We start from the raw sequence: 16,952 nt of genomic DNA on the forward strand, positions 1-16,952 counted from the left end.
CCTCATTCTACTGTGAAGGAAACTGAGGCTCAGAGGTCACCATGTTTGATTCCTGGCTGTGCTATTTTGCTCTGGGGAAGAAGGCGTGTAAGGAGTTATCACTATCTGTGCCTGCATTTAGAGGCAGAGGTGGGACCAGAATCCTGGTTGCTCTAAAGACCCTTTCCAGAACTTTCTGTGCCACAGGTCCTGGTGTGGGGCGGGGGGCAATCAATAATAATAGTAATGGTCACCGACTGCTTGCCAAGTGCCTGACAGGGCTCTAAGCACTTTAGAGCTATTACCTCATTACATCCTCAAATTCCCATGAGGCAGGGGTATTTTGATCCCCATCAGCTCATTTATAAATGGGTGAAATGAAGGCTTAAAGGACTCTAGATACTTGCTAGGAGGTCCCACAGCTGCTGCAGCAGGCAGCCCATATTTGAACCAGGTCCCGCCCTCCCAGTGCTCTGATCTGGAGGCAGGTAAGTGGTGCAGCCCCACCACGCTGTATCTTAAGAGTTCTTGGGGCCTGAGGCCTGAGTAAACATTTGCAGGGAGCAGAGAGCCCTGGTTGAGAATGGGATGGAATGGGAGATCCTCTGGACTCAGGTAGGAGGGGGTTTGAATTATAGCTCTTTCATTTGTGTGATCTTGGTGCAACTTGACCTCTGGGGTCCCCATTTTCTCATGTGAAAAATGGGAGAGTGCGTAGGAGAAGTCTGGATTCTACTCCACACCAGGAGTCATTACACACAAGGACCTCAGTTTCCTCCTCTGTAAAATGGGGGGGAGTTATCTCTTGGCTGATGGCTGTGAAACTGTGTAAGTCATAACTTTGAGGGAGTAAAGGACCCTAATAGGGGCTGGGTTCTCGCCCTGTCAGTTTATAAAATTATTTTGTGTCATTTCAGAATTCAGTTGGTATGGGAAGGTCATGTAAAGGGCGCCTTCTCTCAGGGCCCTTTAGATCAGCAGCACTTCACGGGTCACTCCCCGCCCCCCATTTCGGGCTTCCTAGCGGTGGAGAGCCGCAAAGTCTTTTCTCAGGGAAAGCATACGGTTGGCCCCTTGGAACCCACGTGCTAACCCGGCGTGCACCGGCTGGCTGGGCGACTCCAGGCCCGGAAGCGACCATTCTGGGGGTGAGGGGCGGAAGAGCTGGTGACGTCAAAGTCACGGCCTACCCTTCTTAAAGGCGCAGGCTCGCAGCCGGTGTTCGTTTTTCTCTTAGGACACTTTCGCCGCACGAAAGTTTTAAAAGCGAGGCAGCTGATGGGGTCTCGGGTGCGGGGCTGGCCCGGGACAGAAATGCGGCTCCTGAGAAGAGGGATCAGAGACGTCCAGGATTAACGCCCACCTGTCGCCCGGTGAGGCAATGTGGTGCGGGGGAGGTAATTGTCCAGTTCTTAACTTTAAGCCTCAGTTTCGTCTTCTGTAAAACTGGGTTAATAATGATCTACTTCTAGAAGTTCTGAGACGTAGAAGAAATAGGTTTCGTGAGAGTAACCAACACAGAAATGTCAGTCCCCTTCTCCCCTACTCAATCCTATTCCTGTGCGAAGGAGGAATCCGAGACCCAGAGCGGTGTTGTAACTTGCCCAGGGTCACAGGGAGGTGGGACGAAGCCCAGGTTAAACCCGGTTGAACCCACGTCTCCCGGCTCCCGGGCCAGCCTTTCCTCTCTGTCCACCCTGCCTGGCCCGGGTTACTTACTCGTCAACTTCACTACCCACACCCGCAGGGTACCCTTCAGTTTTGTCAAGTGGATTTACAGTTGCAGTCTTGATGGATTGTCTGTTAAATAGGGACGACCCTGTTTGATACGGTCGCCGTGAAGTTGTAAAACCTCAGCAAAGAGCCCGATGGGTTAATGTTTGCCAGCACTATTTCATCGCCCCCCGTGGCCTTGGAAGAACTGATTCAAACCCCCGCCGCCAAACAAATGAGGAAAATGGGGAGAGTGCTTTACCCACGTTCGTCTAGAAAGTTTGCGGGAGCAGCGCTTGGCCGGGATGCTGGTGGGGTGGTGTTGGCGACAATACGCTGTCAAGTACGGTGCTGCCGCCAGGTCAAGCGCGGCGTAGAGACTTGCGACCTTGGCGCGCGGGCCCGGCGGGGCACCCGCGGCGCGGGGCCTGGTTAGCGCGGGACCCGGAGGAGGCCGCGAGTGGGCGGGCCGGCCTCACTCCGGGCAGGCGGCCGGTCGGCCCGTGGGGGGGGCGGGGCCTCGCGGCGCCGTCCAGGGGCGGGACGGGCTCTTCCAGTTTCCGAGTCGGCCTTGGTGCCTAGCGAGCGCGCGCGGAGCTGGCCCCGGCCGCGGAGCCGCTATGGGCCCGCTCGGCCCCGGGCGCCGCGCCGCGCGAGCACCGGCCTAGAGCCAGGTGGGCGGGGCTGGACCTGGGCTGTGGGTCCGGCGGGAGGCGGAGGCGGGAGGCGGGTCTCTGGGGGTCTCGGGGAGCCTGAGCCGGGCCTGGCTGGGGGCCGGGAGTCGCTGGCCGACCTAGTCGGCCCCACCGGGCGCCCTTTGCGCGCGGGGCCAGGACAGAGAGTGTCGCCGAGGGGCGAAGAGCGATTTTGTCTCCCCATCCCTACTTCCCGTACTCTCGACCGGCCCCCCCGAGAAAGAGATTTTGAGGGAGAGGGAGCAGAGAGATTGTCCTTCCCATCCAGGTTCGGGGCTTGGCCCTCCGGCCTCGGGAGGACGGGTGCGGGGGAGGGCCGGGCACCCCTGCCTGCAGTCCCGGAAAGTGGACGGACCCTTCGCCGCCCTCAGGTTCGTTACCTTTCCCTCCCTGCCGGGCTCCACCTCTCCACGTCCGGTGACTCGAGGCTCGCATGCGCCCGCCTTGGGGCTGGTTGCTGGAGTTGGGGGCGTAGGGGGGCGGCTCAGGCGTTTTGATCTTTGGGCCTCCAGGCCAACCCGGGCACCTGCACTGAAGAGGTGCACAGTAAGCCCGTGTGGCGAGGGTGAGGAATGGCGGACAGTCCAGTAACTGATGGATGACTCTCCCAGTTTCCTTCCTAACTACTCCCACGGTGACCTTGGGCAGGTCACTTCATCTCTCTGAGCCTTTTTCCCCTTTGGCAAGATGGACTTGACAGTAACTGCTGTAAAAAGTGGTTATGCGAAACTCATAGTGAGTGAGTGGGGTGAGGGTCCAGCTAGTGTCCCCAAGAGCCCCTGCATCCTTTCTCTCCCTACCCCTGACTCCGGTTTTGTGCTCCAATTGACTGACGTTTGTTTTTCAGAACTGAAGCTACAAGATGGCTGACCAGGACCCTGGAGGCATTAGCCCCCTCCAACAGATGGTGGCATCTGGCACTGGGGCCGTGGTCACCTCCCTCTTCAGTAAGACCTGGGATGGTGGGGTGGGGGCAGCTGGGGACTGGGGCAGACCAGAGATTAGAAATGACTTGGTTCTGGATGAGGGGTCGGGGCAGGGTCCTGAAAGGAGCTTTCAGACCTGCCCTCCTCCCCCAGTGACCCCCCTGGACGTGGTGAAGGTACGCTTGCAGTCTCAGCGCCCCTCGGTGGCCAGTGGTGAGTGTCTGACCCTGGAGCCAATAGGGGGTGGTGCCAGGGATCCCCAGAGATGAGGTCCCTGGGGCAGGTGGGGAACATTTGTGACTTGAGGTAGTGCCTTGTATTTTAGAGCTGATGTCTTCCTCCAGACTCTGGAGCCTCTCCTACGCCAAATGTGAGTGTCCCATGCCACGGGGAACCTGTAAGTGTCCTGGGGAGGGATGTCCCAGTCTCTCCAGGGCACACGGGGGCCTCACAGCCACGGACTAGCACACGCTTCTAGATCATATTAGCTAGCCCTCTGTCCTACACAAGAACATCCACCCAGGGACCCCAGGCTCTGCTGGCCCTCCAGGGATGGGAGCTCACCACCTCCCTGTGAGGTTCCAGACCTCTGTCATGCTAATGCTCCTCCCCTTCCCCAGTGCCCTCCTCTCTCCAATCCACAGGGAAATGCCTCCTGTACTGCAATGGTGTCCTAGAGCCCCTGTACCTGTGCCCAAATGGTGCCCGCTGTGCCACCTGGTTTCAGGACCCCAGTCGCTTCACTGGCACCGTGGTGAGGAGCAGCTGTGCCCTTAGCTGGGTCTGTTGGCATTCCTGAGGGATTCAGATTGGTCAGGCAGCAGACCCAACAAAGAACGGGTAGCGCAAAGCACACAGGGGTGGCCAGTTCAGTTTGGGAAGGGCTTTCCTGAGGAGGTGGGGCCATCACAAGATTTTGAAGGGTGAATAGGAGTTTGTTTGGAGCCAAATAGGGAATTCCATGTGTAGAGGCCTGAGGGGCTACTGGGTAGGAGCGAGGGCATCAGGCTAGGGCCCAGCCTGGGCCAGCCCCGCCACAGGCCTTGTTCATGTTCATCCTCCCTCCTCCTGGGCTGGTGTCTGCTTGGCCAGGATGCCTTTGTGAAGATTGTGAGACATGAGGGCACGAGGACCCTGTGGAGCGGCCTCCCAGCCACCCTGTGAGTACCCCAGTTCTGCGTATTGCTTTCGCCCGATACCCCACTGACCCCTTACTCCTCTGTTGACTGGCTGGGTGGGGCAGGGGAAGCTTGGGAGGTTTGGGAACTTTGGGGAGTCTTGGCTAACCTGTTCACACCCCTAGGGTGATGACTGTCCCGGCCACTGCCATCTACTTCACCGCCTATGACCAACTCAAGTCCTTCCTGTGTGGTCAAGCCCTGACCTCTGATCTCTACGCACCCATGGTGGCTGGCGCACTGGCCCGCCGTGAGCACAGCCCTGGGCTTTCCACCTCCCTTTGACCCCACCTGTGCCGGAGCCCAGTCTGGACTCCCAGCTCCAACCTCTGCCAGCCTAGGGGTGGGGGGGACGTTCAAGGCCCCCAGACTCTGGGCAGGCTGCCCCTGGGACCTGTAAACTGACCCCTCCTCCCTGGTTCCCGCAGTGGGCACCGTGAGTGTGATCAGTCCCCTGGAGCTGGTGCGGACAAAGCTGCAGGCTCGGCATTTGTCATACCGGGAGCTGGGCACCTGCGTCCGAGCAGCTGTGGCTCAAGGCGGCTGGCGCTCACTGTGGCTGGGCTGGGGTCCCACTGCCCTTCGGGATGTGCCCTTCTCAGGTAGGCACCAGGGGTGCAGGGATTGGGGTAAGGGAGCCCAAGAGGTCTACAGCCAAGTCCCAGCTTTACTACTACTGACTTTGAAGTCACGTAAACTCTCTGAGCCAAGAACATCTCATCTGTGAAGTGGGCCCCAGCAGGCGGGATATTCACCCAGGTTTTCACAAGATACTTCTTGCAGAGGGCCTTTTATGGGAACTGGCACGTGGCAGGCAGACTTCGTAGCTGGGAGGGAGTGGTTGTGATGTAGGTCTGTGAAAGGTGGGAGGTTCGTGGCCTATCCCACTGCCCTTCCCGTCTCTGATGAGTGAACCCCTGTGCCCCCAAGCTCTGTACTGGTTCAACTATGAGTTGGTGAAGAGCTGGCTGAGTGGGCTCAGGCCAAAGGACCAGACCTCCGTGGGCATCAGCTTTGTGGCTGGCGGCATCTCAGGGACGGTGAGTTGACCAGGCTGGGAGTGTGGCCAGTAGAGGTGTCCTTGGGGTGACCTGAGGGTCGTTGCAGATGCTCCGGAAAAGAGTCCTTGCTTGCCTGTCAAGGAGTGCGCTCCCCCTCCCCTTCTGAAGCTCTAGCTGGGGCTGGCAGACCCTGGCCGCATGCAAGGGATGGGTGTCCTGGGAATGGAGACCAGCCCTCTCCCCACCCCACCAGGTGGCGGCCATCCTGACTCTACCCTTCGATGTGGTGAAGACTCAGCGCCAGGTCGCGCTAGGAGCGGTGGAGGCTGTGAGAGGTGAGGGGCCCTGGCTAGTGCGGGGCAGGGCAGGCGGGGTCCCAGCGGGGTCTTACAGGGCCTCGCCTTGGTTTGCAGTGACGCCCCCGCACGCGGACTCCACTTGGCTGCTGCTGCGGAGAATCCGGGCCGAGTCGGGCACCAGGGGCCTCTTTGCAGGTGAGCGTCTGTGTGTGTGTCCACGCCCTGGTGCAGGTGGGGCTCCCTGGGACCCGACCTCTGACCCCAGCCTCCCCCTCCCACCGCAGGCTTCCTTCCAAGGATCATCAAGGCCGCCCCGTCCTGCGCCATCATGATCAGCACTTATGAGTTCGGCAAAAACTTCTTCCAGAGGCTCAACCAGGAACAGTTTCTGGGCCCTTGAAAGGAATGAGGGGATAAGGACCCGACCTCATCCGTGGTGGGAGTGGGGCAGGAGGAGACTGAGCCAAGTGCCTTTTCCTCAGCACTGCGGGGAGGGGCCTCATTTCTCTTTCCTCCCCACTCTGAGCCCCAGGGGTAGGGGGCTGCCCCTCTGGGCCCACGCCGACCCCTCCTCTCTCAGACCACTTTCTTCCTGCTGCTCCCCATTCCCCAACCCCAGGAATCATCACGCCCTCCCCTCAAGTTCAAGACCAAATTTGCTAACTTCTCCCTCACTTCTTTCCCTGTGGGTTTGCTGTAGCTGGGCCTGCCCCCAGGAGCCGCAAAACCTTGTGCCCGGCATAGTCTGCACCCACCCTTGTTAATTCCTTGAGTCTAAAGATGATAAACTTCTTTCCACTGCCTCTGATTGTGGGGGTCTCTGGGGCGGGTGGGAAGCAGGATTTGGTGAGTGATTTGCACAGAAGAGGTCTGGAAGGGACCTTGATGTTGGCTTTGGCTGCCCAGGTGGCACCCATGTAGAGGACCCCTCCCACAGTGTAGTGAGAGCAGGTGGGGATAAGGACCCAGAGTTGAGAGGGTGGTGAGACCTCTCCCCAAGGGTACACTTAAGCGACAACCCAGGATGGAGGGTGGCTTCACTGCCAGGCTTTGGGCTAATGGAAGGGTCTGGATCTCTAGGCCGAAGCTGCATTGCTCAGGATGATGGAAGGGAAACGGGGCCCTGCCAGGCCTTGCCTTCTCCATCCTGCCACCCAGGATGTCCAGCATCTTCTTTGCCTGGGGTAAATGAGTTACCAAAGAGTATCAGGTTGAAGGGGTCCTTACATGTTTTGGTCCTTCCCTGGGCTGACCTAATATTTAGAACACTTCATACAGAAGCCACCCACCTCTTGAATTACTCTGACCAGTCTGCTCCCAGGGGGCACACCTGATTTTATCTGGTCTAGCATCACCTTGGTTACGGGCCCAACACTAGCCCCGCCGCATTCTGCCAACCTCAGAACAGGGCCCTGTCCCAGTCCCCCCACAGACAAGGCTGCCCTCAGTCCTCTGGTTTTTATTTGCCTGCTACCCTCATAGCTGCCCCCCGCCCCCCCCCCCAGTCTGGGGGCTGAGAAAGGAGTGACTCTGGGGCGTACACGGGCACAGACAGGAGAGGCATGGGAGGCGGCGGTGCCAGGCTGGGCCACCAGCTCCTGAGGAGGGCGAGGAGATGAGCGAAGGAGAGTCCGGGAGGGAGCTAGCCAGGCAGCGGGGTCGCCAGAAGAATAAGCTTCCTGAGGGCTCCCTGTGGCCCCGGTGCCCCTGCCTCTTGGCCCAAGCTGCCTCCCTTGGCAGCTCCTGCCTCCACGGGCAAGAAGCTGAACCGGGCTAGAAGCAAAGGGTGTCTCCTGAGAGACTCCTGGCTGAGTGGGCAGCATTCTCTGGAGGGTGGCCTGGATTGGGGGACCGTGAGGAAAGGCGGCAGGTGGGGCTGGCATGCCGCTCCTCAGCTGGGGCTCAGTGCCGGGCTGCCCTCGGGACTGTCGCTCACCAGGCACTCGTTGGATTTGAAGCTCGCCAGGGACTTGCAGCTGGGGATGGAAGCCAGGGAGCCGCAGAGGCCCAGCATGGAGGGCGTGGGGTCCTTCCCTGGGGAGAGAGGGCGGGTGAGGCGGGGCCAACCGGTCTGCGTGTGTGAGTTGGGTGTGCACAGGTGCAGGTGGTGAAGGGACAGCCCTCAGGTCACCCATCCGGAAACCTTCCTCATTACTGGAGCGCTTGCCTTTTTCAGTTAAACCCTGGTAAGCACCTGCCCCTTTCCATGCACGGAGCTGGGGACACTGTATTGTAATCGTCAGTTTATGTCTCTGTCTCCCCCCGAGGGTTCATCCTCTCTCTTTCTCCATTTATTAAACACACGGTGAGCACTTGTTCCGTTCCAAGCACGGGGGATACAGAGAACGGACGAGACACAGTCCCTGCCCTCACGGAGCTCACAGTCTGGTGGGGAGACAGACACACGGACAATCACAAACACAGTGTGGCGGGGTTCCACATCCATAGCCTGCCTTGTGTCAAAGAAGATCTAGAGTCATCCAGTACAGTGTGGTTTTTAGAAAGAAAAGACAGGTAGTCCAGGCACCGGGAAAACTAGGGTGGGAAACCAAGGTGAAGCCAGAGGGGGAGGGCAACACAAAATGCATGCGTTGAAGTCCTGGACATTCTCTTGAAGGGAGCCACTAATTTGGCTCTGAGCTTCCTGGCAGCCAAAGAAAAGGGGGAAACAATGGTCAGGCGACTGGTTCACAGAGCGCATGAGATAAGAGCAAACTAGTTAGGCGAAGAACTCCCTGAGGATTTGCGGGGCTCTTGAGGATGTCATGATGCCAAAAGCCATGGAGCCCTCACCATATGCCAACACTGGTGATCATTTTAAACAACATCCCCATTTTACAGATGAGAAGGACTCAGCAAGGTGGAATCAGTGACCAAGCTCGCACAACCAGAGGAGGCGCAGCTGGGATTTGCCTGACGCCCCAAACCAAGCTCTCAGTTGCTGTGCTAGGCTCTCGGGAAGAGTTGGATGAATGAGGGAAGTGGCCAGGGCCTGACTACAAGCCCCAAGGCCTGGCCTCAGCCCTTCCGGGATGGGTGCTGGATTGGGGGGCTCACCAATGGGGCCCCAGGGCTCCTCGTCCCGCTTGCCCTCTCCCAGGCGCTGGGAGTCCGAGCTCAGACTGGCTTCAGCCGACAGCGGCTCCGTGCTCATGAAACTGTGTCTGTGGCAAAGCAGAGAGCTGGTGTGTGGGCAGAGGCCTACGGCCCCAGTGCCCCTCTTCCCTGGTAGAGGAGGGAGCGGCACTGAGGCCAAGCCAAGCCTGCCTGGGGCTTACCTCCGGTAGAGCTTAGGGTTGTTGGCGCCCTCGGACCCATTGAGTGTTCCCAGTGACGGCCATTGGTTGACCAGGCGTGTGGTGAGGTCCTTGGAACCCTGGGCCAGGGGAGCATGGTCACCGGGGATCAGACCTGTCCTGGGATGGGGAGGGGGAGTCAGGCCTGGCTGGAAGAGGGAGCAGAAGTGGGGAAGAGGGGCTCAGCAAGAGGTGGGGGGAGGGGTTAGGATTGAAACCTGGGTAGCAGAAATGGGTATGAATGCTGAGGATCAGTGGGGCAGATCCTGGGAGTCAGTGGAGGGTACTGGGGGGGCCACGGCGGTGACAGGAATTAGTGCACTCGTGCTGGGGGTTAGGGGAATAATGAGATGTTGCAGGGCGTCAGTCAGGGTGATGGGCGGGTGGCTGCAGAGTAGTGTGGGAATCATGAAGAGTCATGGGGTGCCACAATCATGCTGGGAGGTCACAGGGTGATGAAAATGTTTCAAGGGGAACCGTTAGAGGGATGGGTAGGGGTGAAGTCAGGGGTCACGGTGGGAGGAGTGGTGAACAGAGGGAATAATGCAGTCATGTTGAAGGTCGTTGAGTCACATTAATTAGAGGTCCTTAATTGTAATGTTGGGGTCCCAGGAGTCCTGTTCAATGGCCATTCTAGCTTATGTCAGGTAGTTGAGGGTGAAGTGGGGAGCCGGTTGGTGGGGGGCCTTATGTCGAGAATGATGTTAGGTCGCGGCGGCGGGGAGGGGGGTGGATCTCGGGGTGGCGGTGACGGACTCAGGGGTTTGATGCTGGTGCTTGGTATCAGGAAAGGTGGCGTTAGAGTCAATGGGGGCGATGGCGGGGGTTCCCTGGGGTGATGTGGTCGGGGTGGCCGAGGACCGGGGTCAGGGCCGCGGCGGCACTCACAGCTGCTCCTGCAGCTCCAGGATCACGCCTTCCAGCTCCCGCTTCTCCCGCTGGTTCTGCGCCGCCGCCTCCTCCAGCTGCAGCTGCAGCCGCCGGTTCTCCGCCTCCAGGTCCTTCAGCTGCGACTCGCGCAGACGCACCAGCTCCTCCAGGTAGCCCTGCGGGGGCGCCGGCTCAGCCCGGGCGGCGAGAGGAGAGGGTCCCCGCGGCCGCCCGCCCTCTGCCGGGCTGGCTCTAAGCAACCCCCGCTCCGCCCCCGCCGCGCACCGCGCACCTTCTGCGCGTAGACAATGCGGAACTTCTGTTCCATCTTGTGCCACTTGCTGTACCAGCTGTCCTCGTCGGTGACGAGCGGCAGGTACGGGTGCTCGGGCGAGTTGTCCTCGCTCGTGCTGCTCTCGGCGCTGTGCCGCTCCTCCTCGTCCGTCAGGTAGTCGTAGCTTGGAAAGAGGGCGCAGTGGGCACCGGCCGGCCCTGCCCGCCCGCGCGGCCCCAGCCACACCCCCTTGGGCAGGGGAACCAGGATGCCGCCCAGCCCGCCCGTCTCCCGCCATCCCCGCCCCTCAGGGCCGTCGTCTGTCCGCACCCAGCACCCCTCGCCGCAATCGGGCTGCTCACCTCTGGGTGAACTTTAGGTAGGGCGTGTAATCGATGACTACGGGGGTCTTCCCGTCCAGCACTTCGCCCTTTAGGCAGAAGCTGGGGGCAGAGCAGCCACAGGGTTGGGGGGCGGGTATGAGGGGATGGGAGTGCGGACCTTCGCAGAGAAACAACCTCAACCCCCCACCATGGCCACGGCCACCCAGGCCCCACCTGAAGTCTATGGCGCTCAGTCCGATCAGCATCCCGGTGAGGACCGTGGCTTCCTCCCGCAGCATGATGGCTCCCGAGTCATAGAAACGTCTGCGGGGAGGGGTGAGGGACTGCGGTGTAGCATCCTCCCAGGGAGCCCCACCCCCTCAGAGCGTCTCTTGTTGGCTTATTACCAACCTTTCCTAGAGGAAGGAGGTATCTTTTTCCTGCTCACCCCTCAGCTGTGGATCTTGTCTCCCCCTCAGACTGGGGCCCACTGGGGATAGCGCCTGTGTCTCCCACCTATTAGAACGTGTGTGCCCTGAGACTAGACCTCCATCCTCAGAACTCCCCCTTCCCCACCAAGTACTGGGTCATCCAGATCCTTAAAAATCAGGAAACAAGTCCTAAATCAGTGCTTGGCGTACAGTAGATGCTCAAAAATATGTTGATGTGAACTCTGAAATGTGAGGACAGGCTAGAGATACAATGCAGTTAAAAACCCACAGTGCAGGGATTGAAGCTCTGACCCCTGGGGCTCTGGAGTCCACGGGTAGCAAGTACAGACTGCTGCTATTGTCTGGGGAGCAGGTAGGGCTCTGTGTTGTAGGCCATGGAAGGCCAACAAGTAAAATGATACATAGTTGAGGCTTGTCCAGAGCTGTGCATGAGACCGGTGCTGGGGGTCATGGGAGATAATGAATTTGACTTGGAAGAGATGGTGGTGGTGCTAAAGGTGTGTTCTGGGACTGCAGGCCCAGCTGACTGGTGGACAGTCTGGGAGACGGAAGCTAGCAGTGCATACTGGGAATTGTAGTCCAGGTACTGAAGGTTAACAGCAGGAACTTAAGGATCAAGTGTGTTTAGGCAATGAATGTACACACTGGGACTTGTGGTCCACACTGACTGAGGGGGTCTAACCTGGTGGTCCGGGTGTCCCGTAGGGCTGTGGTGATGTATTCCGACATGCGCTTCTCCATCAGTGCTACCCGGATCCATGCCCGGCCCTGGAAAGCACGCTCACCTTTACTTGCTGCCCCGAAGGGACTCAAGTGTGCACCACTGGGTCTGGATCTCTTGTGGTCCTTCTCCCCAGTGCCCGTGGGCAGGGGCTAGGACCAAGGAACAGGCAGCCCTCATGTATCCAGAGCAGGGAGCAGCTGCCCTGGCCCTGCTCACTGCAGGCCACTTACCTTGGCTCGGGCAGTGCTGATGTTCTCCATGTTCTCGATGCTGCTTACGCAGTTGTTGGGCACTTTGCTGCAGGCCAGGCGGATGTAGTCCCAGAAGCCCCGCTGCCCGTCTGAGCTGAACCAGCTCACCGGACCTGCTGGGGCACAGGCTGAGCCAGGGCAGGGAGGGGGCTCAGCAAGACCAGGGAGTTTGGAGAGGGTCCATGTAATGGGGCACACACATGCATAAGTATAAGCAGCCATGCACGTGCGTAGTGCCTACCCCAAACTCACGTGCACACACATGCATGTATATACAGGGCACATAACTGCACGCCCATGGCTGGGGCTTGTGGACACCCACTGTCTTGTGCCCAGAAGATCCCCTCCCTTCTTCCCAGCTCTGTGCATGAGCTTCTGCACATGATCCAGAATTGGGGCCAGGGTCAATGATGGAGTTCAGAAAGCCACAGAGTAAATCAGAGGGGGGGTAGCTGGAAGCCAAAGGCTGGGAGTTGGGAGGGCTGGGCAGTGGGGGGACAGGAACCTGGGCCCACCTTTGAAGCGGTGGCTGAGGATCTGCTCTAAGATGGCTGCAAAATTCACGAACTCCTCAGATGAGTCATCGATGGGCTCTGCCGTGTACTTCTCCAGCAGCGTTTTCACAGAGAACCTGGGCGAGGGGGAGGGAGAAGGGGCAGTAGGGTGTCAGGTGAGAGGACAAGGTGATGGGGGTAGAAGGAAGGCAGAGAAGAGGCCACCAAGAGCACGGACGTGGTGGGGAAGCAGAGGGAAAGAGGGCGGGAGACAGTGACCCATAGAGGGGCTGTGACATGGGAGAGTAGGGTGGCAGGTGGGAGACTGATTGACAAAGTGGGTGACAGGAGAGGTGAGAGGCAGAGAAAGAAAGCTTCAGGAACAAGGTATGAGAGGGGATGAAACAATCGGTAGAAAGATGAGGCACCTAGAGCCAGCAGGCTAGCCCAGAGCCCCTTCCTCCTTGCCCACCCTTTGGAGTTGCATTCTCTCTGTCAGAGAAGGGTAGGGGTCGGATAGGAGTTAGGAGCTGCTTTGTGCCCCTGCCTCAAGCTCCCTTCTGCTATTGCTGGAACAATCTCCAGTCCCTTCTGGGGTGGGGTGTGGGTCACCTGTACCAGGGCATGTGAGTTGGCACCAAGCACATGGAGCGTGGGCATGCATGGGTGGCCAGGTGGGCTCCCAGCACACGGATGCCCCCCTTCCCCCTTCTCCTTCTAGCTTGGCCACCCACACACCAGCTGCCCAGAACCAGGCGGTGCAGAACTGGGCCGGGGGAGGTGCAGGGTGTGGGTCTGACACACTCAGTGGATGGGAGGGGGCATTGGCAGCAGATCTCTGGAAGGGGGCTTGGGGGCCCGGACACCTGGCTTCTCAGAGAGGAAGGAAGCCAAGGGAAGCCAATGGGGCTGAGAGGCTGGAGCACAGCAGCCCCCGTCCCTCCCTCCAATCCTGCCCGGAGCCTCAGCTCCCTCTGCAGTCCCTACGACTGCAATCTCCACCGGCCATCACTGCAGTGGGCTGGGACAGGGAGGAAGACATGGCTCCCAACATCCCATCGTGGCCCCCCTATGGGTGGCATAGCAGGGGTGAGGTATCCAGGGATATGGGGGCTGCTTGGAACTGTCCTTTTTACCCTAAGCTCATCAAGCCCTGTGATGTGCCCAGCACTATACTCCACGTGTGTTATCTCATCCATCCTTACAACAGCCCTGGGTCCTCTTATTATCACTAGCAGCCCCATTTGACAGATAAGGTAACTGAGGGTCCAAGAGATTCACTGATCTGTTCAAAGTCACACAGCTTGTGAGGAGTAAACAGGTATGTCTGATTCCAAAGGCCTTGCTCTTTCTGCTACATCTGTGGCCTCCTGATGGATGTCACGATCACCGAGGCCCCGACCAACCCCTGCCTCCTCTGCCCTCTGTGCTCCAGCCCTCAAGCCCTGGCCGGCTCTCAGGGCAATGGCACAACCAAGCCCACGGACCTTCCTCCCTTCCCTATGGGCTTAGAGTTGGTCTGGCCTGAGATCAGAGCCAGGTCAGTGCTGGAGTTGCACTAGGGTGAGGCAGCCTGGGTGGACCCAAATCTTGTGTCCGTGTGACACCTGGTGGCCTTGGACAAGTCATTTAATCTCTCCAAGGCCCATTTTCCCCAGGTGCAAACAAGACCAATGGTACCTGTCTCATCAAATTTTGGTTCAGATCCCAGGAAAGACTGAGAGAAGGTGAGTACAGGCCATGGGGTAGGGGTGGTGAGGAGCTGGGCCATTAATGGGATAGCCAGAAGGAGCCTGTGTTTAGGGCATTAATCTGGGCTTCGTTATGCAGCCCCGCCCCCGTGATTTCTTCTGGTCATTTGGGTCAGACCTCAGTGGGGGCCTGCGGCTGGTTTCAGCATGGCAGCCATCTGCCATCTGTCCTCAGGGGTGCTGCAGCTGGTCATTGCCCCCCCGGGAGCCCCATGGTGTGTTCCCTGCTCAGAGGTGCAGGGCTGCTGCCGGTTACCATGGAGACAGGGCGGCCAGGGCCCAGGGGAGCCCTCGGCCTGCTAAAGGGAACTGTTCTGGGAGCTGGAGGCGAACCACGTGACAATGAAGAGGCGGCAGGGGCCTGAGGGGTTTCTGAGCCTTTGTCATGCTCCCAATCCTCCCCAAAACTCTATCCCTCACATCCCAGCTCTAAGTGCACTTTCAATCCACCAGAACCTCTGCTTCTGCAGCCTAGGCCAAGGGGAGTTCCCCCCTTTCCCACACACTCAACAGGCCCAGCTGTCCTGGCAGGCAAGAGAAGGAAGAGGAACCTAGGAGATCAAGCGAGAGGAGAGGGACTGGAAGGATGGCATCGGGACGGGGCGATTTTCGTGTGCCAGGCACAGGGCTAGGCACACTCCTTGGTGTGGCTATTACATCTACAATGGGGATGATGAGGCACCCAGGGCCCAGAGTGGTTAGGAGACTTCCTCAAGGTTGTACAGCTCATAACTGATGAAGTAAGAGCTTGAACCTAGGACCATCTGTGTTTTACACCACACTGGCAGGGTTTGGGGGGTGAGCGTGGAGGCAGGAGACCGCATTTGGGCTGGGCCATTGCTGCACTCATTCCTTCTATAACATTCCAGGCATTTTTACAGAGGTCAGATGTGCACAGCACCGTGCTAGGCACTAGGGATATAATGGTGTGAGACAGACGCGGTACTGTTGGGTGTGTGCCCAGGAACCTGGAAGGAGCTGTAGGATACGGAAGCCAGGGCATCAGGTGGGCACTGATTCCTGGGGGAAGGAGCAGGACCAAGGCCAGTGTGCAGGCAGGTGGGACTGGCAAGGGAAGACAGCTGAGCCCTGCACTGGGAGCACCCTGCCCTCAGAGGCGGCATGGGGGAGAGGGGAGGTTGCAGGTGGAGAAGGCAGCTGGCAGGGGGATCCTAGACGGAGAGATGAGTGCCGGTGGGGGCTGAGAGACTGGCCATTCCTGGCTTCACGGCAGGGCGGGGGGGGGGGGGTGGTGAATCACTGCAGGGCTGGGAAGTGGGAAGCTTCACTTCCTGGCCCCAGGAAAGTGGGCAGGTCTTCCCAACACTGCGACAGCCCCACCCTCAGGAACCAATGGCTCTGCCCTCCCAATCTCCTCCCCTTGAACCCAGGAGACCCAGGCTTCTGTGCTCAGGCCCTCAGTCCTTCCCACGGCAGGGGCAGTGCCGTGCCTTCACTGGACGGATTCAGGGACTTTGCCTACATGTCCAGTTGACCCTGCCGTAGGCTGCAACTGCCCAGAGATGGAGGAGGGCACCATCCCTGATCCAGGATTTGAGCATTGGAAAATCTCCCAGAAAAGCCCCACCCCAGAGAGGCCAGGCTGACAGGAGTGGGAGTGAGGGTACGCTTGGAGGGCGTTCATCCCCCTATCCCATCAGTTCTCCTCTGCCCACCCAGCTACCGCCCCCAGCAAGGGAGCCAGCCATCCCCACCCCTCCCCCTCACACACAATGTCACTTCCTGGTTCTCACAGGAAGCTGCAGTGCCAATTAAACACCCCTCACCCCCAGGCCCCAGGCTGGGCATAGGCCTGGCTTGGCCTAGAAGGGTAGGGACCAGACCTCCAAACCCCCTCCAGGCCTGGGCTTGAGGATAGCGGACGCGCTCCTCTTAACCTTGTGCTCCCTCCCTTTTCGCCGCGGCTGCTGTGCATCCTCCCGCGGGCACGCTCAGTCCAGGTCTCCGCAGCCCGCCCCGCCGCCTCTTCCTGACCACCCCACCCCCGCCCGCCAGCGGTGCCCACCTGCACACGGTGATCAAGTTCCTACGCTCCACAGCCACATTGCGGGAAGACGCTTTCTTGGAGGACAACCCCAGAGCCATGGTGGTCTGGACAAAGCTCGCTTCCATCCAGATGTGTAGCCACTGCTGCCGCCTCTAGCTGCCCCCCCAACCTGCCCGGCGCCCCGGCCCCCCCGCCGGATCACGGCTGGGCCCTCTGTCCGCCGGGACCCCTCGACCCCTCCACGGCCATCCTCCAGCCGCTGCGCCTGTTGCCGGGCCCCCTGGCTCCCTCCCCCGGCGGCGATTCCGGAGCAAAACAAGGCAGGGGAGGGAGCTCTCCGAGGTGCTGAGCCGGGGCCAGTCACCCCCCTTCCCTAGCCGCCCGCCCCCCTTGGCAGGTGACGTCAGGGTCCTCGGGCCCCGCCCCCGGCAGGCCGGGGACCAATCCGCAGAGGACGCAGGATTTTGGGGGGAGGGGAGAGGGCCGGGGCCTCAGGGAGGGCGGAGAGGGTCCCAGGGAGAGGCAGCGATTGAAAGGAAGAAGGGGGGCTTCTGGCTTGTTCTCCACCCCCATGCTCAGAGCCCGGGACCCACGCCTAGCGTCTCTGAGCTCCGACGCCTCTACTCCCTTGTTTCTGACTGGTGATCAGTGGTGTCTATCTCAGATTTCTCATTTCTCCTCACCTCCTGTACCCTCATCCCGGCCCCGCCCCCCCACC

General features: G+C 59.7%; 2 protein-coding genes across 12 annotated transcripts; one reads left to right on the forward strand and one right to left on the reverse strand.

The window, feature by feature from the left end:
• The first annotated feature begins 1,181 nt into the window (after positions 1-1,181).
• On the forward strand, positions 1,182-6,594 carry SLC25A39 (solute carrier family 25 member 39). Of its 8 annotated transcripts, none has more exons than XM_061175772.1 (13): positions 1,182-1,352; positions 2,656-2,758; positions 3,235-3,334; positions 3,467-3,526; positions 3,624-3,683; positions 3,934-4,067; positions 4,406-4,473; positions 4,617-4,741; positions 4,920-5,093; positions 5,422-5,531; positions 5,746-5,827; positions 5,906-5,986; positions 6,076-6,594. In XM_061175772.1, exons 3-13 carry the CDS (start codon positions 3,250-3,252, stop codon positions 6,189-6,191), a joined length of 1,095 nt encoding a protein of 364 aa, XP_061031755.1. In that variant the 5' UTR covers positions 1,182-1,352; positions 2,656-2,758; positions 3,235-3,249; the 3' UTR covers positions 6,192-6,594. The 8 variants fall into 8 exon arrangements, with proteins under 8 accessions (XP_061031755.1, XP_061031757.1, XP_061031758.1 ...); XM_061175771.1 differs by lacking the exon at positions 1,182-1,352 and adding an exon at positions 2,252-2,366; XM_061175777.1 differs by lacking the exon at positions 1,182-1,352 and adding an exon at positions 2,252-2,366 and having other exon boundaries at positions 3,958-4,067.
• Positions 6,595-7,257: 663 nt separating this feature from the next.
• RUNDC3A (RUN domain containing 3A) lies at positions 7,258-16,594 on the reverse strand. Of its 4 annotated transcripts, none has more exons than XM_061174810.1 (11): positions 16,253-16,594; positions 12,497-12,612; positions 11,961-12,109; positions 11,689-11,774; positions 10,789-10,878; positions 10,594-10,674; positions 10,250-10,415; positions 9,976-10,133; positions 9,070-9,207; positions 8,849-8,955; positions 7,258-7,825 (listed from the first exon to the last, which is right to left on the reverse strand). In XM_061174810.1, exons 1-11 carry the CDS (start codon positions 16,357-16,359, stop codon positions 7,683-7,685), a joined length of 1,341 nt encoding a protein of 446 aa, XP_061030793.1. In that variant the 5' UTR covers positions 16,360-16,594; the 3' UTR covers positions 7,258-7,682. The 4 variants fall into 4 exon arrangements, with proteins under 4 accessions (XP_061030793.1, XP_061030790.1, XP_061030792.1 ...); XM_061174807.1 differs by having other exon boundaries at positions 11,961-12,094; positions 16,253-16,384; XM_061174809.1 differs by lacking the exon at positions 7,258-7,825 and adding an exon at positions 8,072-8,435 and having other exon boundaries at positions 11,961-12,094; positions 16,253-16,384.
• Between the last annotated feature and the right edge of the window lie 358 nt (positions 16,595-16,952).

The sequence above is a fragment of the Eubalaena glacialis genome, chromosome 19 (genome assembly GCF_028564815.1).
Source record: "Eubalaena glacialis isolate mEubGla1 chromosome 19, mEubGla1.1.hap2.+ XY, whole genome shotgun sequence".
In the NCBI taxonomy this organism is placed as follows: Eukaryota; Metazoa; Chordata; class Mammalia; order Artiodactyla; family Balaenidae; genus Eubalaena; species Eubalaena glacialis.

Coding starts and splice junctions, on each gene's coding strand:
- RUNDC3A (XM_061174810.1), bottom strand. CDS start 16,359: ATGGAAGCGAGCTTTGTCCAGACCACCATGGCTCTGGGGTTGTCCTCC. Junction 12,613..16,252: donor AACTTGATCACCGTGTGCAG/GTGGGCACCGCT, acceptor CCCCTCGCCCAG/GTTCTCTGTGAAAACGCTGC. Junction 10,134..10,249: donor GCATTGTCTACGCGCAGAAG/GTGCGCGGTGCG, acceptor GCGCCCCCGCAG/GGCTACCTGGAGGAGCTGGT.
- SLC25A39 (XM_061175774.1), top strand. CDS start 3,250: ATGGCTGACCAGGACCCTGGAGGCATTAGCCCCCTCCAACAGATGGTG. Junction 3,684..3,933: donor GAGCCTCTCCTACGCCAAAT/GTGAGTGTCCCA, acceptor CCCCTTCCCCAG/TGCCCTCCTCTCTCCAATCC. Junction 4,474..4,616: donor AGCGGCCTCCCAGCCACCCT/GTGAGTACCCCA, acceptor TCACACCCCTAG/GGTGATGACTGTCCCGGCCA.